The sequence below is a fragment of the Uranotaenia lowii genome, chromosome 3, assembly GCF_029784155.1.
Source record: "Uranotaenia lowii strain MFRU-FL chromosome 3, ASM2978415v1, whole genome shotgun sequence".
Lineage (NCBI taxonomy): Eukaryota > Metazoa > Arthropoda > Insecta > Diptera > Culicidae > Uranotaenia > Uranotaenia lowii.
In genome coordinates this window covers 315,277,055-315,302,148 of record NC_073693.1, presented here as the reverse complement: position 1 = coordinate 315,302,148, position 25,094 = coordinate 315,277,055, and the positions used below count along the sequence as shown (strand labels likewise).

At 36.2% G+C, this 25,094-nt stretch overlaps 2 protein-coding genes and 1 long non-coding RNA gene across 3 annotated transcripts; all 3 read left to right on the top strand.

Moving 5' to 3' along the window:
* Positions 1 to 418: 418 nt before the first annotated feature.
* On the top strand, positions 419 to 8,649 carry LOC129757507 (uncharacterized). The gene is made up of 2 exons (XM_055754770.1): positions 419 to 2,217; positions 2,948 to 8,649. Exon 2 carries the CDS (start codon positions 4,646 to 4,648, stop codon positions 7,337 to 7,339), a length of 2,694 nt encoding a protein of 897 aa, XP_055610745.1. The 5' UTR covers positions 419 to 2,217; positions 2,948 to 4,645; the 3' UTR covers positions 7,340 to 8,649.
* Positions 8,650 to 17,997: 9,348 nt separating this feature from the next.
* Positions 17,998 to 18,477, top strand: LOC129757161 (uncharacterized). Its single transcript, XR_008739634.1, has 2 exons — positions 17,998 to 18,139; positions 18,215 to 18,477. It is a non-coding gene; the product is annotated as an uncharacterized LOC129757161 (long non-coding RNA).
* Positions 18,478 to 23,947: 5,470 nt separating this feature from the next.
* Positions 23,948 to 24,581, top strand: LOC129757419 (NADH dehydrogenase [ubiquinone] 1 beta subcomplex subunit 2, mitochondrial-like). The gene is made up of 3 exons (XM_055754636.1): positions 23,948 to 24,136; positions 24,256 to 24,379; positions 24,446 to 24,581. The coding sequence occupies exons 1-3, from the start codon at positions 24,024 to 24,026 to the stop codon at positions 24,518 to 24,520; spliced, it is 312 nt and encodes a 103-aa protein (XP_055610611.1). The 5' UTR covers positions 23,948 to 24,023; the 3' UTR covers positions 24,521 to 24,581.
* The last annotated feature ends 513 nt before the right edge of the window (positions 24,582 to 25,094 follow it).

Sequence of the window (25,094 nt, the reverse complement as noted above, 5' to 3'; positions counted from 1 at the left end):
AATATGAAATGATCATTCATCTGATTAGCTTGAAAATCAATAATGATAAGCATTATCAAAAGCTTTATATTTTAGCAGATCTCACTAATGCTGAGCACAGTATACTTTGAACTTTTCAACTGAAATCATCACTCTATAAAGCAGCAACGGTAAATTTTCCTCGTCAAAACCTTCAAAACTCTCAGTCTAATATACTAACTTATCATCAATTTATTTAACAGATGAAATTTTTATGGCTTTTAACCTTCGTCCTGGCGCTGATTATGGGCAGCAACGCCACGTCCCTGGTGAAAAGTGTGTGCAATCCAGGATTTGCGCACGACGCCACCGTTCATCAGTGTGTGGCCAATCGGCCCATTAATGGCCATTGTCCTGAAGGATCCAACTACAGTCTCGCCATTAACAAGTGTATCCAGGATTAGTGAACCAGTTTTTTTATGTTTGTGATATTGGCGTGAAGACAAATTGTAAATTTGTAAAAAAAATGTGATGATGGTGATCTTCAACTGAAATATTTAAATCTCAACTCAAGTTTGATTGCGCATTCAAGTGAATGAAAATAAAGTTCAAAAAAGTTTTCAAAAGGCAAGTTTTTATTCAGCAAAAATATCTGATAAAAATCGTTCAAAATTTTCGACACATCCTAATGTCCCGTGAAAACGTAGACTATGCTTATTAAATTAAGAACCGGGTTTTGACTTTATTTTCCAACCGATTCTTATCCGTGTTAGGATTTGTTTCAGGTTTCGAATAAGCTTCCAGGTCTGGTTTGAAGTTATTATAATAAAAGATAATTAGTAGTTATCATAATTACTATCATTTGAGACGCTTCAAGTTGTTAGAATTTCCAGAACTATTTTTTGTTTAATTTAAGTTAGGACTCTTTTTATTATTCAGATCCGTAGGACCAGAACTGCTTATGAAAACATTCAGAAATTTTTTCCTGGAAACTGAATGAGAGTACGGGAGGGTGTTGCTTCAAGAAGCGACAACGAACTAGTTATTTTTTTTTCGGTTTCAAATCCTGTTTATTTATCCATTTCTTACGACTAGCAAAACATGTACATAAATTTCCTAATCTGATCTACTACATATTACAAACTAACAGATGTTCAAAAAACTCTTGAAATGCTTTTCAAATATAGATTTATTATTCCAACGAACTTCGCGTATTTGTCTCTTGAAATCTTTTAACCGATTGATGTTCGTTTTTCCATGATGGTTTAAGTTGTAAGCCATAGCTTCAACTGTTAACCATAGCCCTGCTTTAAGTTTGCAACTATTCTCACCAATTACTACCGAAATCAATTCTTCTGGATCATTAATATAAATTTTAATTCTATCTCGAAGGAAACAAATTGAGCGTACCGTCGCTAAGGGTTATGTAAAGAATTTCGGGGTATCAACCTGATCCGAAAGAACGACACCAAAACGGTCCGAAGACAATTTGGTTCATTCGAGTAATGGAGAGGGAGAACATAACTTAAGAATTTCTGGATTACAGAGAGCATTTTAGACCAGGAAACACTACCAGATGATCTTTAAACAACTACATAGCGTACGTCATCAATCTTAAAAATGACATTCAATTGGTCCAGAGCGAGCTACATTTTTCGATGCAGTATTGTCAAACGGGACATCATGCAACATCGGTTTTAGATACTAATTTGTATACCACTGTACTAATTCAATTTTAATTTTAAGCAATTGGAGTAGAGGACCAAAACTATTGTAAAAGGTCCAAGGTAGCAACTATGTTTTTCTCCAAAAACCAACATAATTCCTTGAAATTTTCTGTGTTAAAGTAAATGTTAATGATTCCACGAACTTTTGGTGGATATAGATTGGGAAATATAATTAAGAAAAAATGTGTGTTCGGATTCTTTGTATGAACATATTATTCTTAAAAAAAAAGAGTGAATGAAAAATTAATGTTCTGGCATCACGGAAATTACGTCAATGAACTGGGGTATTAATGAACCCATTCATCAGATACAGCACGAAACATTGAATTGTGCTAATGCGATTCGTGTAGTTCCAAGAGTGTGTGAGTGCAAAAGGTGACTTGACCAAACGCGAAAAATAACGGTCATTCTTTAGGCATCTTTTGCGAAGAATAGTTTGTAGTGCGCGAAAGAAAATCGTGATAATTTCTCGGTCACCACAGAACTTTTTCCATAAATAGCTGATTTTTTTGCATTTTCTCGTATTCCAAAGGTTTTAAAAGAGGTTTTTAAAAAAAAATCCTCTAGCATTAATGAATTTGACATTTGAGCTAAAATATATAAGTATACTTCATAAAACTGCTTAGCTTCTTCATTTACCTGACATAAAAAGATGAAAAATAGGTTCTAGGCTGCATTTTTATCCAAAAATCTCATTCAAAATTTTTAATCAGTCAAACAATATTTCTTGTTTCTAGCAATTTTATTGATATGATTTGCAATTGATCCGGAAGTTGAGATGAGCAAAAACTTCGGAGGCGGTATATTTTCTTGCTGGTCAGTTTTTGCAAATCCAGAAAAGTTTTCTTCAACTTCAACGAAACTGTGAAACTATCTAGAAATGATTGATATGGGCCTATATTAATCAGGAAAATCATAATTGAGAATCCATTTTGTTCTAACTGCAAGATAGTGCTGCCATCTTCGACTTGAAACTGGAAAAAGTGTGTTCAAATGAACAAAAAAAAATATCAAAGTTTTTTAGGTTTATCCTGTTTTATCTGATTGAAATTTACACCGAATGTTGGTTTAATCATTTCCATGACGTGAATGAAGAAAGTAAGCAGTTTGATAAAGTTTGAAAGCTGAGAGTGCAAATTTTTTGGTGCTAGAGGAGCATTGTTTCAAACTCCTTTAAAACCTTTGAAATACTAGAAAACTCCTAAAATGGCAGTGATCTATTGACATAGTTCGTTGAAACATTAGTATTCATTTCTCCACAGTCTATTTTAGGAAGAGGAAGAAGAGGAAGAGAAGAGGCGGGATGGAAGAAGAAGAAGAGTAGAAGCAGAATGGAAGAAGAAGAAGGGAATGAGTAGTAGGAGAAGAAGAAGGAAATCGCAAAAGGATGCGGTCTGAAGAATTAGCAGAGTTTTGATTGAAATAGATAATAAGCAACAAATTTATTTTGGTTTTGTTTTGTGGCGTAGTTTTATGTATGTTTTGGTAATTTGTGTTTCCTCCCCCATTGCTAGGCGGGAGTGAAGCAAAAGAACTTCAACACTTTCCTTGTACCGCATTTTTTAAACACTGATCGGTACTGAACCGATCAGGAATTCAAATTGATTTCTGTTTGTAATGTGTCCTTTTTATGTTCACTTGACACTTTAATCAATTTGTTCGCAAACACCATTATCTGTGCACGTACCTTAGAATAAGCATAACTCTCTCACAACATAGCAACTTTCACCGAGAGAGTCTCACACAATAGTATGTAAGCCATTTTAGATATAAGTTAGAATAGATCAAAGAGTTAAACGAATCGCACGGATTTTCACTTCTTCGAAATAAATCAAAGTTAAGTCCAATCAAGCGACTTTTTACTATCTCCGAAATCGGGAATAATCAGTTGGTACAATCAAAACGGCTAATTAAGTGTTGTTGAGGAAAGCGCAATCGAATCGCGCAGTGGCACTCCGTACAATAAACGCCGAAAGTGCAAACAAAATTCTTCCCCCAGCGGGTGAACAGCTGACTAGTGAAGTGCCGAAGACTTACCTGGACATTCTTGCTGCTGGTAGATGCCGTCGACGAGAGACGGGAAGAAATACCCCGAAATACGAACCCCCCCATCGGCCGAGCCCGAACATTTGGTCCTTCGAACCGGATTCGAGGACATCATCTCATCAGGAACCAGCAGAGGAATCAGCATTCGCCATCTTCCGAGCGCCAAAGCAGTTGTGGTTTGTAGAAATCCACACCCAAGGTAGGCCAACTTGTGATTTTCACACCGCGGACAAACTATTACGGCCCAATTATTCACTTGGCCAACGGATAATTTTGTAAATTGGGCGCAAAAAATTAACCGACACCGCAATTATAGCCAAACAGTCGATTAATGAATTCGTAGAATCAAAACAAACGGGAAACTTTTACAGTGCCGTTCAAATGTTTTGAAACACAGTGCAGCGCAAAAGTTTTGCAACAAGGAAAAATTAAATAACTTTTTTAACCAAATTGCATTTTTTGTGGCCAAAAGTCAGTTCAAGGCGCAAGTGCAAGTGCATTGAGGGTGGTGCACTCTACAGTGTCGTTCAAAAATACACCGACACTTGAAAAATTGAAAGTTTTTTGGAAAAATTGGAATTCACTTCCAGTGGTCTCTGAGACACTGTGAAGCATTGCTGATACGCATTGGGGCAAGTGGCCAGACAACAGTACTGTACAAAAGTATAGCGACACTGGTGGATTTTTGGAAAATTTCAAAATCGCTTTACCTGTTAATTTTGAGGCGATTGTAGCATTGCTGGGTGGCGTTTATACAAGTTGCTGACTACAGTACCGTCCAAAAACATAGCAATTAGAACAAAATAAAAATAATTTGGAGATTTTCATATACAAATCGCATCCAAAGGTCAATCGTTCGTGGCATTTACGGTCTTTTTTGGTGCAGTTACGTGTGATTTGAGTGGTGTTGAGTGATGACTAGCAAGGCGGAGAAAAAACTTACAGCGGACCTTCTGACGAGACGACGAGCGTGTGCTGAGCGAGATGTGGTGGAGAAGTTCATCACGGACTACACCTATGAACGGGATTGCTGCCAGGTTTCGGTACGTTTGGAGGCTCTCAACAAATGCAACGAGTTGTTCTTGAACGTGCAGAACGACATCGAGATGGGTGACATCGAAGAACGGTTCGAGGCGCATCTGGAGTTCCGGGCGGATTTCGAGGATCGGTTTTGCAGAGCGAAAGGTTTTTTGTTGTCTAAGCTGGAAAGCAGGGAGCATCTTCTGAGTTCGACGATCATGCACGCATCGACTTCTCATAGCATGTCTTCCAGTTTCCATCATCGGCTGCCTAAAATCGATCTACCGAAGTTTAGCGGGGATGAATCGCGATGGATATCATTTCGCGACAACTTCATTTCGATGATCCACTGCAACGAGGACATTCCAATCGTCAACAAGCTGCAGTACCTATTACAGTCACTGGAAGGAGAGGCCAAGAAACCATTCGAATCTGTGGACGTTCAAGCCGATAATTATTCATCGACATGGGACGCTTTGAAAAAGCGGTATGACAACAAGCGTTTCCTTAGGAAAGAGCTTTTCCGTGGCCTGTACAACCTTCCACCTCTTCAGCATGAATCCGCACAAGACCTCAACACACTGGTTGACGATTTCCAGCGACACGTTAAGGCACTGGGGAAATTGGGTGAACCTATCGAGCATTGGGATACGCCGCTCATCTTTATCCTGACGAATAAGTTAGATTCGGCGACGATTCGTGCATGGGAGCAAGATACTCGACAGAAGGATGAGGTGAAATACGACGAGCTCATCGAGTTTCTCATCCACCAGTTCCGGATGTTGAAATCCGTGGACAGCGATCTCCAGCATCGTTCCTCAGTGCCCACCGTTTCCAAGGTGGCCGGCCAAATCCCGAAGAAACCATTTCCCATTCGGTCTGTCGTAAACACAGCTACATCCGAAATTCAATCCAGCACTTCGCCATGCCACTGTTGCTTGAGGACACATCCTCTTCACCAATGTCCAGCATTTTCGAACCTGTCAAGCTCCCAGCGGCGAGAGCTCGTGACACAGAACAGTCTTTGTTGGAATTGCTTTCGTGCAAACCATCAGGCAAGATCCTGTAAATCGAAGTTTCTGTGTAGGATTTGCCAAGCGAAACACCACACCATGTTGCACGACCACCAAACAGCACATCTAGAGCAACCCACTACTGAAGAACCACATCCCGTACAAGCGAATCCAGGTTTTAGCGGTTCAGTAAACCCACCAGCGATAAATCTATCCGTGCATTCAAATTCGACGGTTCTATTGGAGACGGTCACGCTGTTTGTTGTCGACCGATACGGCAGAAAGATTCCTGCTAGAGCTCTGCTAGATTCTGCAGCGATGTCCAACTTCATCACTAAGAAGCTGGCGAACCAACTCGCCACCCGTCAAAGGCCCGTGGACATCTCAGTTGCCGGAATCGGAGAGTCAGTGAAGCGCATCAAACACAAGTTAGCTGCCAAAATCATATCCAAGAACAGCGACTTCTCCACCACACTCGATTTCCTCGTCATGAAGAAACCAACATCATATCTCCCCACATCCCCGATCGATTCAACTGCCTGGAGAATGCCGAAGGTTCCATTGGCGGATCCTCAGTTCAACGTTCCAGCAACAATCGACATGATCATCGGTGGAGAATGTTACCATGAGTTTCACACAGGCGTACGCCACTCCCTTGGTAACGGTTTCCCGTTTTTGGTGGACACCCTCTTTGGCTGGACAGTTTCTGGCAAAGTGGATTCCAGCTCCACCACCACACCGCGAGCGTGCTTCCTCTCCACCGTTGATCAAACCCGAGAAACGATCCCTGAGGAGTTCCGGCCAATGGACACCACCGATGGGAGCCAAAGGATGGACGTTGAACCCTCCACCACTCAAATCCACGACGAAGGATACGTCGCCTGCCATTCACGGTCTAATGATCCACAAACCACCCTTGGAGATAACGAAACGAGAGCCACACATGGAAACTCCACCAGATATTCACACCACAGCGATTCTGTTCAACACTACAAACCACACTGCTATCTGCCACATCACCCGGTGCTCAAGGATGCCAGCAAAACCACCAATGAATGCGTGGTATTCAACGCATCCTGTGAGCCCAACTCAGGGTACGCGCTCAAGGATACGCTGCTCGTCGGTTGCATCGTTCAACATAATCCGCTGTCCGCCACTCTTCTAAGTGCCGCCAAAAGCAACGACAAAGTAGAAGACGATGCTGATGGATCCAGCTGCTATATCGTTCCTTTGGCCATGCAGCCCTCTGGTACCTGCCTGGAGTTAGGTGCACCTCTTCTACCAACGGAATCGTTCCAGAAACCCCAACGGTCAAAGCCGCCACCGCATCGTTGGCGAACTCTTGCTGCTAAACGCGCACCAGTTGTCCAGATTGGTACAGACGGGCACAATGTGACCAGCAATCTGTCCAACATGTTCCATTTCCCCGATAAGCGTCAGTGCTCCTTGGAAAGCTGGCCTTATTCCGCCACTTCGCGGCCACTCGGTCGCTGTACAAGGCTTCATCCAGGTCGAGATGGAGTCATTCAGCCAGCCAAGCGAGATTGTCATCTTACTCATCGCCAGCCCTGTTGACAGTCAACGCGACAACTAGAAAGCTACAAAGACCGGTAGAGCACGCCGAACGTGCTCAACGCGCTAATGGAGCGCTAACAGGTGATTAGCGTTCCTATCATTCTATCCATATCGTTCGATCTACCGGGTCTTTGTTGTTTACAGTTCCTTAGACGCCCTTTTGTACCCCGCCATCATCGAGATCCTTCTACAAAGACCGGCAGAGCACGCCGAATGTGACTCACTGCGCATGTAGAGCGCTAATAGGTGATTAGCGTTCCAAACTGTCACATTTTCTCGTTCGATCTACCGGTTCTTTGTCGATTGCAGATCCTTTCCTACAACTACCCTACATCTTCATCGAGTATTCGTTGCCATTGACCAAGCCACAAGTCCGAAGCAGAATCTTCTAAGACCGGTAGAGCACGCCGAACGTTGCTCAACGCGCTAACGGAGCGCTAATAGGTGATTAGCGTTCCTATCATTTTTCTCCTATCGTTCCATCTACCGGGTCTTTTGTTGATTCCAGATCACCAACTATCGTACATCGTCGCAGCATCTCATGGGCCACCACCGAGAACGGCCAACAACATCGGTATCAACAGCAGAGTCTTCAAAGATCGGTAGAGCACGCCGAACGTTGCTCAACGCGCTTAAAGGGCGTTAACAGGTGATTAGCGTTCCTATAACCTTATCCTCCGTTGTTCGTTCTACCGGATCTCTTGTCGTTCACAGATTCTGCACCAGTGCCGATGTTGCGACTAAGTTCCTCGATGAGCAACATACCAGCCGTGCCTTCGAATCCAGCCGAAGAAGCATGTAGCAACCCGTTGGGCATATGGGTTATTGAAACGATCGCCAGCAGTTTCAAGGTGGCCGGAATGATCGGTACTGAACCGATCAGGAATTCAAATTGATTTCTGTTTGTAATGTGTCCTTTTTATGTTCACTTGACACTTTAATCAATTTGTTCGCAAACACCATTATCTGTGCACGTACCTTAGAATAAGCATAACTCTCTCACAACATAGCAACTTTCACCGAGAGAGTCTCACACAATAGTATGTAAGCCATTTTAGATATAAGTTAGAATAGATCAAAGAGTTAAACGAATCGCACGGATTTTCACTTCTTCGAAATAAATCAAAGTTAAGTCCAATCAAGCGACTTTTTACTATCTCCGAAATCGGGAATAATCAGTTGGTACAATCAAAACGGCTAATTAAGTGTTGTTGAGGAAAGCGCAATCGAATCGCGCAGTGGCACTCCGTACAATAAACGCCGAAAGTGCAAACAAAATTCTTCCCCCAGCGGGTGAACAGCTGACTAGTGAAGTGCCGAAGACTTACCTGGACATTCTTGCTGCTGGTAGATGCCGTCGACGAGAGACGGGAAGAAATACCCCGAAATACGAACCCCCCGAACAAACACAAATCCTATAGTTTAAGAACATCAAAGATTTGAATAAAAGAAAAAAAACTAACTTGATTCATCTTAAGATGAAGATGCGAAAAAGGATATTAAATTCGATGGAGACCATATCAAAAAATTAAATATTGAAATATTACCTAGATATTGAGTTCTTACAACGAGACAAACACATACTGCAATAATTCTGATTACGAAAACAGTTAGACAAAAACTGATAGAAATAGATTACCACGCTTGGCTTCTTGATTATTTGTAAAGGTTAGAGTTGAAAAATTTAGTTTATTTTACAATCAAGTCTTCAGACACCAGACCCAGACATCGGCAAAGGTTCAAAGATAAGGTGTTCAGCTATCGTCAGAAAGATTCGAGGTTTAATTCTTCGAACATGCAGATTTTCAAGTAAGTATGAAATTCATGAAGTGTAGAGAGTAGATAGAGCAATAGAAAGTAGTGTAAGATTTTAAATCTAAGACGCTTTAATTTGTAGAAAAGAGTGGAGTATCATGAGCCATTTTGTTTTTACTCCATAACTTCATTGTAGTAAAAGATAAAATGAAAAAAAAAAATGTTTTGATTTTATACATTTTTAACGTATCAAAAAACAACACTTTTAGTTTTTTAGTAAATTATTTTCTCCGAGCTCTGGCTGTTTCAATATATATTTTTTTTTTTTTTTTAAAAATGGCGGGGTAATTGGCGGGGTAACCACCGAATTCAAACTGACCAAATAGCAAGCAAAGTTTATGAGTTTACCCAAACTGTAATTTCATGATTCATTTAGTTATTTTAAAGTTATTTCAGGTGAAGAAATCTATGTATTCTTTCTGGAAATTTTGTTTGATTTTTTCCAAGGACGAGGCCCCCCGGGATGAAGGATCAAGTCTCCTTCAATAAAGGATCAAGTCTCCCTTAACTTAAAAAATATCGCAATTTTTTTTACTCCCACGAAAGTGCTTCTAGTTCATCTACGGGTTCATAAATTGTTCCAACTTTTTGATTATATAAACTTGAAATTACACGCTGTCAGAAAATGCAAAAGACGGCGATTTGCTAAATTTCTCCAAAAAGATATGATAAAAATAAGAAAAGGGGATCAAGTATTCCCATTCTCCCCTATTCAATCGATCAAACTGAAGACACGGGTTTAATTCTCACTGTAGGACAAACGCGTAACGGAGTTTGTTTGCAATTAGCGGTATCTTCAACTTTCGAAGTTATCCATAGAGTAGGGCAACTTCCTTTCGGAAAGTCCACTACTTATTTGATCCAAAATACAAAGATAAATTCTTTATTGAGATCACTTTTTGGTAAATCTTTTTCAAACATTGATCTAGATACTTTACAAGCAACCATGGCCAAGTCCAACAAGTTTTTGAAAGACACTAAAAATACCCAGGAATGTGAACGGGATCACAATTGTTATTTAAAAAAATATTTTCTAATTTAACATAAATTACATAAATTAATTGCAAACTCTTCATTTCGACACACTTCAACACAACCACTCTTCAATGTATTCTGTTCATATGTCCTCCATCGTGGCTGTCATCGACATCGACCCGCACTTCCGGCTCCGGCCTATCCTCCCTCAAACAACTGTGATCACTGCCATGGCGACCGTTTCCCTCGTGGTGGACCTGTCCATCCGGGCAAAGATGTCCCAACGAGGTTCCAACCAGAGTGGTCATTACAAACAGCAAAATCCACAAAAATTTCATCTTGAAATCTAAACTTAAGTAAACCGAAATAAAGTTAGGAAATATTACCACTTTGGATTGGAAGAAGTCACGTACCTACCGGAGCGATAGTAATGCACAAAACGATCGAGCTCGATGGTCCCATTTTATATAGCCATTTTGCAGATATCAACGCAAGGTTTTCTGTTGGTGTTATTATATTGAACATTATCAACATTTAATATGAAGTACGGGACAAATGAATATAATTATTTTTATCGGATTTTTTCTAGTCACTTTCATGAATGTTGGAGCAAGCTTCTCTGCTTCAGTGTATTTTGGCATGAAATCCTCTCTATGATAATGTACGCAAAGACGAAATGTCATAATTTAAATATTCAAAATAATTTGTTTGCCCACTCAACTGTGAATGTTCCTTTTAAGAATATCCTCTTAGATTAGGCTTGCCAAATTTCCCGGTCTTATCCGAGTAGGCCCGGATATTTATTAGAAAATTTGGCAAAAGCTCGGTTGCTCGGATTTTATTTTAAAAAGTTTTCCCCTGATTGATACACTTTATTTGCCAAATCAAACAAATAAAACAAATCTTGTTATATATATTTTTTTTTATTTTTACTATTTTTTTTTATTTTTAGACCTAAAATACAATTAATAATCTGCTGATGAGCTTTGTTGAAATTTATTTTAAATTTTTTTTTCATAATTTTTGTTCAGTAATTCCTGGGTTTGGCCAAATTTGCCCGGATTATACCAGGTTTTAGGATAAAATAACCAGGATGTGTCGAGCCCATATACGTGTTGAAAAAAATTTGGCAACCTCATCTTAGATGCATTCGCTATCTACATCAGAATGCAAATAAACAAAATTCCTAATGCAATTTTCTCTCATTAAATAAACAAAAATCCTTAAAAAAAATTATGAACAAATTAACTCGCAATATTTTATTCTAATAAACTAAAAACAATCAACCTCATAAGCCATGCAAACTTAATATAAATATTCCCGAATTGTTTTTTGCACGCACTTGAGTCGCGCTTTTTTTCATAACCTGGCTAAATCCGAATATTTTATAAGAAATTTTTATGAATTTTAAGAGAAATTGAGGATAAGCACCAGAAGAAGTTATTTCATCAAACACATGAACATGTCAAATCGTATGTTTTATGTAGAATTTTCAAAAACGGATTGGACGCTGAAACCGAACATTATAATAACTCCATTTGATTTTTTTGTATAAAACAGTCTTCACTTGATTTTTGAACGATTCGATTTTCGCATAAGAATGTGCCAACATTCAACAGGTTTTGTAACAACATTACTATATTTTTCGCTTTTACTGGCCCAATATAATGCAACCAAAATTATGAAAATAGTGTGAAGAATTTAAAAATGATTGAAACAATAAAAAATTCCATAAGATTTTATAATTAATTGCAAACAAAAGGCTAAAACCTGCAAAAAAAAGGCGCTAGAAAATTATGTAAAATGACACAAACTGAAAATATGATCCAAATTATAAACATTTTAAAAACCTAAATGTACTTAATATGCTTCAACATGATACAAAAATTTTTTAAAATAAACTCTATAAACCCTACAAATTTTCGAAACATTAGGCTGTTGACAAAAACAATGGGTTTATTTTTAGTAGAACGTATAAAAATCGAAGGCATTTTATTTTGGCAACACTTTATTGCGAATAATCAGTTCTTTTTAAAATCTTTTTCGAAATTCATGCTCGAGAATGGCTTCATGGTTCTGCATGAATCAAGGAGTAAATACAATCCTTAAAAAAATCATCAACTTTTAAATACTGCCATTAGAGTTGAAATCAACTTCAAGATCGAATCTGAAGAATATTTAAGAAAAAATCTGATCGGATTAAAGTTTTTGTACCGGGATTATAACGAAAGGATGACCTATTTTGTAAATGGCCGAATCAACAACTGATTTCGCGGTCTTCAGTTAATAATAAGCAGTACTTCCTAATACGCTAGCAGTTAGGGTTATCATATCCCGCAATGCTAAAAAGTATAGAAAGGAAAAAAAGTCCAAAAGAGTAAAGAAAATTATATTATTTAAATAAAAGAAAACAGAGCTAATTAGAGTCATTCAAATACTGCCAATTTGATGGGCGTAACAGGTATGACTAAGCATTCAAGATTGCCAGCTTTTTCAAAGAAAAAAAAAGGAAAAAGTCCGGTCCGGCCCGGTTGCACAAATATCGAGAAAAATGTCCAGATTTATCCAAAATCTAAGCGTAATCCAAACCAAAACAACATTTTATTTCTACACAATGTAAAGTTTTTTAAGCTTTTTTCATCGAAATACAAGGGCTAACATTTTTTTGGAAATGTAAAATTTTAATTGAACCCTGCTGATGTGACTCAAAAATGAGCAATTTTCCATGTGTTCTTTTTTCACTTTTTCTCTAGAATATTCATGGGAAAGGCCTGGTTTTTGTCTGATTTTCCCGGTTTTTCAACTAAAAATTTTAAAATCCAATGCCCGGATTTTGCAAAATTTTTGATTGAAAATGGCCGGATTTTACCGGCCCAAGTACGCTCAGAAAAATGCCTGGAAAGCTTAGGAATAACGTACGTATATGAAAATTATAAATTTTCTGATAATTGCATAATCTTTTTTTTTCAACTAATGAAAAGAGAAAAGTCAGGGACTGAATTTTCCTTTTTGGATTATTCGAAGGAAAATTAGTATTTGATGTTATGCTAACAAATCACACCAAACCCGATAAAATACTGGATTTAAAAAAAAAACAAATATTAAATTTGTGCACTACGAAGCATTTGAGTATATTGCTTTTGTGCTCTTTGGTGAATGTGCGGGGGTTTGTTGCATACTCAAAGGCGCTTATTGCGCCCACTGTAAATAACGATTTAAAGATGCCTTCATGAATACGGAATATTTAGGTAAGGTTTTGGAAGTTTTTGTAAGTTGTATTTCTACGCCCATTTCTCGATCGAAAAAGAGAACATGTACTTTTAAAAGAGTACGTTTTGGCAACCCTACGCTAGCTTACTAAAAATTTAGCGAGAATATTATCAAAGGTAGAGAAATGATAAGCACGGACGGACTAAAGGGAAGGTAATTGCCCCGGGCCCCCGGCTCAGGGGGCTCCAAGGGAAAAAAAAAATGTTCAACATTATTTAAATCATATCGGTTTAAGTTCTAGAAAACTAAGTAGATAAATATAAATGGAAATAAAAACAAAAAATCGAAATTAAAACATCAAATATAACAAGTAATGGGGCCCCGTGAAAAAATAACTCGAATAGTTGTACTCTTGTTTAAGAAAGGGTTTAACATTGCAGAATTTTTCCCGGATTTACGCAAGCTGTGCAAAACAGGACAAAAATTTATAAAACCTGGCAAAATCTAGACATTTTTTTAACACAAAATCCGAAGAAATCTAAGCAGAATCAAATCTATTTCAAAATAAAAAAAACCATGTAGTTAAAGCTTGCTGCAATTTGATTTTTTATTCTAGCAGCTTTTGTTCTCGTGAAATGTTTTGGTAAAAGTAGTTTGAAAACTCAATTACGAAATTTGTGCACTTTTTCCAAATCTCCCAAAATCAGATATTCAAACATAGGCACCAAAAATCTACTAGCGAATTTTAAGTTTTTCAATTTTGTATTTGAATTTCATTTGTAATTTGTTTCATTAATCTTGATTCAAAAATATTGTTTTATAAAAAATAAGAGATTGTGCTTCTGAATAAAATCTGATTTTAGGTTTTAAATTTTACTCTTGTACTTTTAAATCTGTATCTCCAAGGAATTTAAAATTATTTCTTTTGATTTGTTTGATTGATTTTGGATGTTTTACCAGAAATCTTTGTGGTACTTCCTAATCGTCATGAGAGAAACATGTATTTTGCTTTCGATAAAGGACATACCAAGATATGATGAATTGAATAACATTTTAATATCTATTTTCGATACTAGCAGATGTTAGTTAATGATAGAGCTATTGAATAATTTTCTAATTGAATTTTTCTTTCAACAGCTTCAAACAGAGTTTTCATTTGCAATAAGTTTATGAACTCTTCTACAATGTTTGCTCGTGATGTATTAAATAAGAACTATTGTTTGAAGAAGAAGATACATACTAGAAACTACTTTCTTGGCTGCCATAATGGAAAGTAGAAGCCACTTACCTACTAAACTTATTTCCAGTTTTTTTTTAATATTATGTATTTTCTGAGAAGTTATTTGAAAAAAAAAATCAAATCGTAGGGGCCTCCCGATAAAATTTGCTCTGGGCTCCCTGATGGCTTAATACGGTCCTGATGATAAATTGTTATATGATAGTAGTTTCAGTGGGAACAGATTAATGTATAATAATAAAATTAAAAAAATAATATATATTATAAAAAAATCATCAAACTAAATTTGAAAATCGCAGTACTTTCACATGTATGAAAGCAGTTATCGATCTGTTGTAGATAGGGATGAATTGTGGTGGATTCTTATGGCTATGTCTCGAAACTCTTTTTCTCTTTTTTTTAAATATATTTTACACGCTTATCTTACTCTACACGCTTTTATAATTTTAAAGAACTACGTGTTACTCTAAACTATCTTTACAGATAAGTTTCAAAATTTAACTCGACTTTTAGGATACTATAATAATTTGTACCTCATTTCCTACAGTTGTTAGTTTACAAATTTGAAGAAGTTTATTTTTTGAGTTATTTCAATTAAACAAAATGTGACTTGATGATCAGTTTTCGTCGCTTTCGAATGTTTCCAACATAAAAATTTGCTATTTATAATTTCATCGATCGAGTTGCATACAAAATTTTATGCAATTTCGAAACATTAATTTCTTGAAAATCCAATAAATAACCTACAAGAAGCGCATTTCTACAAACAACCGCATGTGGATGAATTTCTGACCAAGTAGGCCGTGAACTGAACTTTCGCAAGAAAAAAAACAGTATCGTAAATAAGCACTTTTCGATACTGGTTTTGGTACAGAATAGTTTAATTTTCAGCACTGAATTGTTCCAGTACGTCAATCGTTATCTGATTGGCTGATAAAAAGACTAAGAAGTCAATTTATAAATAAAAATTTTCTCCCTTAAAGTATGCTTTGATAAAGGGTTTAAGACTAACTTTTATTATTCTCTTTTTCAAAGACTTATAAACTATGAAATAAAAAGAAATAAAGCCAAAAGTAATGAATGAACCATTTTTTTTATTTTGTTTAATTTTTGGCAAAGGGCTGGGCCCACTTAGTAAAGGATCAAGTCTTCATTCTTTGAAAATATCACTTTTTAGCTCGGTTTCAATTCATCTGCGGTATTTAGTATCATTCTTATTTATTGAGTTTATAAACTTGGAGTTACATGCTGTAAGAAAATGAAAAAGACGGCGAGTTGCTAAGTCCAAGTCATTAAATAAACATGTGGGTTTTTCAAACACGTCACGGTCATGTCAATTTAAGTTGGAAATCTATTTGTTTTGATGCAATTCACCATGTGCAGATCGCGAGTTACGATTCGTAACTCGCCTAGAATGATAAATTGATGAATTAGGCAAAACACATTGACTGTTTCATTTTCCAATTCACAGTCGAGGCGAGGCGGCATTCCGTTTGATGATCTGCCCTTAATTAGGCACGTTTAAATTACACAACGATTCTTTAGTCAGCTGTCTGGATAGCACAGGAAAAAGTTAACAATAAGTTATAGAATTGAGGGAACAAACTTTTGAAAACTCAAGTTCACAGTTTTACGATGATATTGGGTTTGATAATTGCTGCAAAATTGATGGACACAATTAAAATTAAAATTATACCAGCAACCGGTTTGCAAGTCCCGGCATTATTGATTACTTGTGTGACCTAACAATTTCAATGCCGCCATAAATACCCAGAAGTGCGGTGAATAATAGGGTGTGTCGTTTTGCAACCTTTTCCGAATTTCAAAAACCCTGTAGTCTAAAACGTTTTCATTTCTGGTCAAATCGAACGACAGAGTTTTTGAAGTTGTTTAAAATAAAATTTAGTTACCCGGATTTTGATTTGGAATTTGGTATGGAAAAACACGAAATTTTTTTCGGAGAATATCACGTTTTTGGTATTTTTTGAATATTTTGTTCTCACGCAATACTAATAAAATTTCAATATATGAAGCTTACTGTTGATTTCTCTGGCTACAACTTTGTTTGACAAGACAAAGCGATAGGAGTAGAGAGAAAATAGTTATAACGCCCCAAACAGAGAATTCTATCTTCCATGAAAAGAAACTAGCAACACTGAAAGCTATTCAGTCTGATTTTCTGGAATAGTATTTATATCAAAAAGTTATTGGGTAAGATGCAACATTTGTATACCACAACACTTATTTCATTTTTATTTTTATAAAATGTAATGAAGTTATCATTTCATGATAACAAAATGATGATGACATAGTTTCTCACATTGTGAGATAGTTTTTAAAGTTTTCGACTTTCATAAAAAAAATTTAAAAAAAACTAGGAATAGTTGTACTTTTTTTTTCGATGCCGTAAAAACTTTACCTAGTATACCTACAAACTTTATATTGCTTTTATCATCTAATACCAACAATTTTGGTGTAAAAATGTTTTTTCCAATAATCATCAATTTTTTTTATTAATTTTTTTCATCAGTTACCAGTCTAGGCTAAAATGCATCAAAATGCCAATCAAAGATTATCCTCTTAAATCTAGTTTCTATTTTCTAGGATATGATTGTTTTGCATCACGCGATAGTTAATTTCAAAATTTCATTCATCCAAACATTATTTTTTAAGATTTCGGCTAGTAGAACTTTTTGTAGTATTTTTAACCCCTAAATGTATGCAGCACCATTATGCTTTTTCTTTGAAAACATTTTTGACAGAAAAAAATGTAAAATTCAATTTGAACAAAATCAAAAATTTCTGCAATTAGTACTCCATGCGTTATGACATCACAAATATATTTAAAAAAAACTATAAATATTCAAACGATTTCTTTTGATTTTTCATTAAAAACAAAGTTTGTTGCAACTTTCCCCTTTTTGTTAGTAGGAAGAAAATCGCAGGTTTTTGTTAAATTAAAAATAACTAGTGAAATCAATAACTTTTCTGACTACGCTAATTTTATGACCCATCAAACTTAACACTTTTGATATGCAAGCTGTATGATTACTTGTGGACGTTAAGTTTTAAGAAGCCTTTGAAGTTGAAAAGTGTTGCATACAATAATGTTCGTCTAGAATTGCGTAATATTGTAAAGGAAAAGCATCAGTAAATATTTGTTCCATTAGAAAATGCCAAGATTTTCATGAATTACAATTTTTGCTTGAGTATAGTCTTCTTATGTTGCATTCAAAACAGGAATTCAGAATGTTTTATTCCCCTAATTGTTTTTATTCCCTCAAAATTATACAAAACTTCAATCATAAATTTTCTTTGTGTACCTTTGTCAAGAAAGACGAGCAGGAGACAATCACTCGGTCAATCAATCATTCAAAGTTGCAACATTTGGTTCTCTCGAGCTGTAGATGTGATGATTTCATTCACGATAAAACAGGTAGATTCTAATTTGCCTGCCCAAAATCCCCTTCAATTATCTTACCCTATATAATCTGAAGAAGAGAAAGCTGACAGTCACAGTTGAATTCAACCTTTGAAACGTTGTACAACACTTATCTAGAATCGTAAGTTTCGAGATCTCTAACATATAAGTTGCATTCAAAATTCTTAATTTTTCCAAATAAAAAAAAACTTTTCAGATGAAGCTGCTTTGGGTTTTGACCATCGTGCTGTCCCTGCTGCTGGGAACCGCAGTGGCCCATCATTGCCGTCCCGGATTCGACCACTATCAGGATACCGATACTTGTGTTGCTGATCCCGTTAACGGTAGATGCCCTCCAGGATCCACGCTGGACTCCAGCATCAACAAGTGCGTCCAAAACTGAGTCAATGACACGACTGAATCCTGATTTCCGATTTTTACAAATGGTAAATTAAATTAAAATTCAATGAACATCTAGAATCGGCATTTTTCAATTACTCGAAGAGATCAAACGGGAAATCCTCGATGAAGTTGGTATTCAAGTTTAAAATCATAAAATTCAGAAACCGAGAACCATAATTCATAATGTTCCGAAACATACCAGAATGTTTAACAGCTAAAAACTTTATTTAAGGATGGGAATAAGAATAGATTTAATAGTTTAGATTACTTTAGGCTTATTCTAAAATATTGTAAGAACACATAGATCAAATTTATAGAATTTTCTTCGTTGAACTGACTGCAGAACAAAGATTTCCGACAATCTAGTACATTATTTTTCTTTGTCGGAAGTCGGAAGTGCGGACTTCCAAGTAAAATTTAGTGCTAGAGCGATAGGGGAGAATGAGGATACTTGATCCCTGGGGATACTTGATTCCTTAGCTACATCTCGAAACTGGAATGTCTTACAAAGATCAAATGTTCTAGAAAAATGTGAAAAAATGAGCAAAATAACAATGCTTGTAGTTTAAAAAATTTTAACAAAATAATTGTTTGAGTAATTGAACTTTGTTTGAAAAATTTCACAAAATGTAACTTGAAGATCTTTTTTCATCACTTTAAAATGTTCCTTACATTGGATAATTATAAAAATAATATTTATTCCAATGTATCAATCGTTCGAGCTTAAAATGAACTTCATAATGCCATATTTTCAAAGCAATGGAAAACTCTCAACTTTTTCCAGAAAAAAGTTTTCTAAAATGTTGATTATGGGTACAATTGATCCCCTAGAGTTGGGTACAATTGATCCCCCTTCTAAACGGCATATTCTTCTTCTGAATTGATCGTTATGATAGCTGATTACGAAATTACTAATATTTATCCAAAAACTAATATTTATCAAACAATTGTCCGAAGAAAAGAGCAAAATAATTAATTTTCTCTTTATTTTAAAAAATAGCGCCTTTAAGTATGCAATGTTATTAGCGTTGAGACAAAGTTATAGAATTTTCTTCTTATGTCTGCTATAAATTGTGAAATGAGAACAAACATGACCAAAATAGTCAATTAACATTCTATCTTGGGGTTTTGTTAGATTTTTATACAACGATTAGGGCTTCAAGTCTCAAGGGGATCAAGTCTCCCCTAACTTCAGAAAAATCGCAATTTTTTTACTCCCACGAAAATGCTTCTAGTTCATCAACGGTTTCAAGTATCATTCTAATTTTTGGAGCATAGAAATTTGAAGTTAAAAGCTGTCAGAAAATGTCAAAGACGGCGAGTTGCTAATTTTTTCCAAAAAGATATGGTCAAAATAAGAAAAGGGAATCAAGTATCCCCACTCTCCCCTAATATTACAGAGTGACCACTAAATTTTCTTCGGAAGTCCGGACTTCTGACTTTCAACAGACTTCCGGCAAAGAAAAGTGATTTATTGAAAGGATTTCTTTTCCTGAAAAGGTTCAAATATTCTATTATTTTTATTCCAATATTCCCAGTGATGGATAAAGGGTGATACGGTCAAAATTTGGACATTATCAACTTGACGTATTTCTTTCAATTTTGCATTTAAAAATCCCGAACACCCCTCATTTTGAAGGTGTGTGTGTGTGTAGAATGTTGCTCTTATTTTGATTTTTGAATTTACTCTTCAGTTGTCAAAATGCCGTCCAAGGAAGAAGAGCAGCGTATCAAAATTTTGCTCGTGCATCGCGAAAATCCGAGCTACTTGCACGCAATCAACCGTTACAAATTTAATTAAAGTGTTTGGGGAACGTTTGTCGACAGCCAGGAAGTCTGGATCGGGGGAAAATCAAAAACCGGATGCCGCTGAGACGACAATGAGAGTTGCCGGTAGTTTCAAGCGAAACCCTAACCTCTCTCTCCGAGATGCCGCAAATAAGCAGGGCGTATCGTCTACAACCGTGCATCGAGCCAAAAAAACGAGCCGGACTATCGACTTACAAGAAGGTAGTGACTCCAAATCGCGATGATAAACAAAATACGACGGCCAAAGCGCGATCCCGGAGGATGTACACGACGATGCTAACGAAGTTTGACTGCGTGGTAATGGACGACGAAACCTACGTCAAAGCCGACTACAAGCAGCTTCCGGGACAGGAGTTTTATACGCCAAAAGGAAGGGGAAAGGTAGCAGATATTTTCAAGCACATAAAACTGTCAAAGTTCGCGAAGAAATATCTGGTTTGGCAAGCCATCTGTACCTGTGGCTTGAAAAGCAGCATTTTCATAGCTTCCGGGACTGTGAACCAAAAAATTTAAATGAAAGAGTGTTTAAATAAACGTCTGCTGCCTTTCCTCAAGAAACATGGTTGTTCCGTACTGTTTTGGCAGGGTTTGACATCTTGCCATTACGGTAAAAAGTCCATGGAGTGGTACGCCGCCAACAACGTGCAGCTGGGTCCCAAGGACAAGAACCCTCCCAACACGCCTGAGCTCCGCCCAATTGAGAAATACTGGGCTATTGTTAAGCGGAACCTAAAGAAGACCAAAAAAAACTGCTAAGGACGAGCAGCAGTTCTAGGCAAATTGGCTTTTTGCAGCGAAGAAGGTGGACAAGGTGGCTGTACAAAATCTGATGGCAGGGATTAAGCGTAAGGCCCGGCAATTCGGATTTGGAAAAGCGGAAGCCTATCTGAATATTTTTCCTGAATTTTATACTAATTAAACTTTAAAAAGAAATTTAATTTGATTTTTTAAATAAACGATTTCACCGATTTACACGGGTTTTCCGTCGACCAAATTTTGACCGTATCACCTTTAAAGCTAAACGCCTTTGTTTAGACAATGACTAGGTTGAGGAAGAGGATTTGGATCGATCACAATTAATTTTCACACATATGAATAAGAAATTTTAACACAGTGTGTTTAAAAAAATTAAAATTTATTACAAAACAAAGACTCCACCACGAATAAAATCCATCACAAACCCGCCTCAGTTGTGCACACAGAGGTTAATTTTGGCACTGTACTTCGATCCCTTGGGGCACTCGCCGTGATGAGGCCGGGCCACGACACAGTTGTTCTCCTTGCGGCTAAATCCGGCCGGACATCCGGGGCCGCTGGCCATCGCTCCAACCAGGGCCAACAGGAACGTCAAGAGCCACAGGAATTTCATCTGAAACGAAGTGGGATTTTTGAAAACCACGTTCTACACTAGACGGTTGTTATCAGCAGAACACTCACTTTTAAAAAACTGTTTATTGAAGAAAGTGACCAAGAATACTTGAAAATTTGGACTAACGTCCAGTCAGGTCCGAACATCTGCTTTTATATTCATTTCGGTAGGAAAAAGATCGGCCTGTGTTGTTTTGATTTCGACTTTCGTAAGCTATCAAATTTCGGGAAAGACGAATTATAGGTCAACTTCTGATTAGAGCACTGTTTTTTTCGGTGCTCTGGTCCGAAAAGTTAACTGATATGGAAAAGTGTGTTACCAAATTATGTCTAGGTTACAAAACCGGTGGGGCCATTTGAAAACTCTTTATTAGGATCCAGCAGTCATCTGAACCACTCTGAACAGCGATTGAAGAGTTTGTTTGTTTTGATTTGGACTTAATGTTTCTGAAAGGTCGAAGGTAAACACGTGTTAATGATCGTTAGGGACTTCTTGCGTATTTAACCAAAATGTTGTTCATGTGCATTTTTATGAATTCAAACCTTTCATTTTTTGGTTCTCCTTTTCTCATTTTATTGTATTGAAAAAGCGCCACACATTTTCCACTTTGATCATTATTATCTCCAGAAATCATAAACTAATATTTTAAAACTCCACAATATCTGATTCCTACAGTGAATACACTTAGCGTTCGTCAAAGAGATTACAAATTTACGATGTTTTCAAATCTCAGGAAAAATATAAACAAACTTATTTTTTTTATATAGATTTTTCCGTTTTTCTGATGATGTCAGTCAATTATAGGCTCTAATTTGAATTTTGGTTTTTTTTTCATTCGAGCTTTTTAGCAAAACTTTCCAAACATTCCAAAAAAAAGAAATTGTTCTAATTGTTTAAAATTGTTGCAAACTGTGCAGTTATCGAGGAATTTTGATCAGTTCCATTCCATCTCTCCATCTCAGTTCCCCGGAAGCAATCACTTTCATTTTCCAATACGAAATGAGTATTCAAATAATCGAAGCTTCAGCTTGAGTTATTGTTAAATCGTCACAAATCAAAAGAATTATCGAAGGACGTGTTTTCATTCTCAAAGTTTATTTTTGATTTCCTTTTCGACTCCTCGACATTTTTCATGAGAAGCTTTAAGAGTGGGATGAAAGTCTTAAATTCATCTTCATTATTTTGTCTACAAACAGGCGATAAAAATAGTAGAAATACAACAACCCGTAGATCGTAGTATAACACCAGGCGCTTACTTGTAGTGTTAAGAGCAAGGTTGCCGAAATCACAGAAAATTCTGTAATTTCACAGAATTTTGACCAAATTTTTATCACAGAATCTGTGTCACAGAACACAGAATTTTGAAATATTCACAGATTTCACAGAATTTTTGAATTTTGAATAGATTTTCAAAGTTATTATCTTTTAAGCCAGTAGAAAATTTAGATTTCTTACTTTGAATTAGCAAAAAAAAATATGAAATTGGTAATGTTAATTGATTTTTCCCAAATAAAATGGAAAAATAACGTAATCCACAAGGTGTTTTTTATTAAAATTAGAGGAAATAGCGTCACAGAAAACCATCACAGAATTTTTGGGTAAAATTACAGAAAGTCAGAACTTTTTTTTTAAAACACAGAATTTTTTTCGGCAACCTTGGTTAAGAGCAATAAAGAATATTCATCAATTTATGTACTTTCAATTTGCTAATAAAAGACACTTTAATTACTTACTTTACAAGTAGAACAAAATTGTTAATTTTTTTTCAAAGACAGCATTATAATGTTTATTGCAAAATTACTTCCAACTATAAGAATAAATCTTACTTTCAAGTAAATGATAAAACGAGAATATTTTAAGATTTGAAAGAGGCTTGATAATAAACACCGAATTACCTACATTTCAAATATGTTGTGCGGGCCTTAACGGCAAATTTTAATATATTAATTTTCTTCTAAGTTCATGCAATCTTTTATGATTCTTATAAATAATCTTAATTACAAACAGGAGTTTTTCCAGCGTGCATTTGTTAGTTGCTCTACTACTCACTAGGTGTAACTTCTTTACTAATTGAAGCTTCTCTCCTTGGCCTTGTTGTGGCGCTAGTGTGTTGATGTAGGTCAATCATAGATTCCTCCTTGAAATAATTATAACGATTTGAAAATTTCATACTGTTTTGTAGAAAGAAATTGGTTATTCTCTCAAAGTTTATCGAAAAGTCATATTTCCAAATCAAATTTTCATTGGAACATCTACAATAAATGTTTCTAAAAGCTAAAAGGGATTTTTTAAAATCACCATTAATTTGTTCCAATTATCTTGATCTTCGTAATTTATGGAGACCCCAACTGCTCCCATTCAGCTGTCACTTTTTCAAAACAAAAATTCACGGATTCGAGCGAAAAGCATTCGCACATTAGCTGACCGGAATTCGTAAAAAGCCAAAATGCTTTCCTCCCGTGCCGCTTTGTTGGGTCGTTTTCTGCATCGCACCGTGGCCAATTCCCGGTCGGTGACTCCGGCCATTCGGCAGCAAATGGTCCGTCACGGGGGACACGAGTAAGTACAGTTTATTTCTCTAAGGTCGATTTAATTTATTATGTAATTTGCGATATGTAGTTTGTTTTGATAGAATCCTAGTATGGATTTTTGTTAATGCTGTTTGCCTTATTTTCCAGTGTTTCCTACCGGATGAACGGTCCCAAGCCGGAAACGGCTGCCCGTGTTCTGTCGCAAGTCGCTGGAGGATTGATGTGGTGGTGGGTTCTGTGGCATCTGTTCCATGAATACGAGCATATTACGGTGAGTTGCTGAATCTCGTTAAATTTTACACATCTAGATGATTGTTTTTGTGATTTACAATTTTAGGGAGAATTCGACTACCCAGATCCGGCTAAGTGGACCAATGCTGAGCTGGGAATCCCAGCTGATGATGAGGAATAAAGTTTTTCGTAAATTGAAGCGCATGTTGGTTGTAAATAAAAGTCCGGTAGCCCGAAATAGATCGTTTTGGCTTTTGACTTAACCATGTTTAGTTGCAAAATCATTAATATCAGGAGCTTTTTTAAAGCAAACTCCTGGATTTTCAATCATTGTTGAAAGCGCAAAATTTAAACGTGACTTATTAGCTTACAATTTGATATTGAAAACAACCTTATTACTTTCTCTGAATCTAATTTTTATTTCAATCAAATATATTGTGAAGTCTTAAACGACAAATTGTTAGAAATCATCAATTTCTATCTATTTTATCTATCAAGTCAAGACGGCTTTTTATCTTAATCTTATTCTTTATTTTATTAAACCTTTCACTGCAAAGTTTTGCATAAAACAACTTTAATTGGATTATATTGGAAAGGCGCGAAAATTTTGAGTTAGTATATAACTAAAAATGGTAGTTTTACTGACTGTAGATTTCTAAAATAATTGAACTGCATGCATTAGATGTTCTACTTATAAATTTGATAAATGAATAATTTAAATTTAATTCATAGCTATCTTTTACTACTTGTGGAAA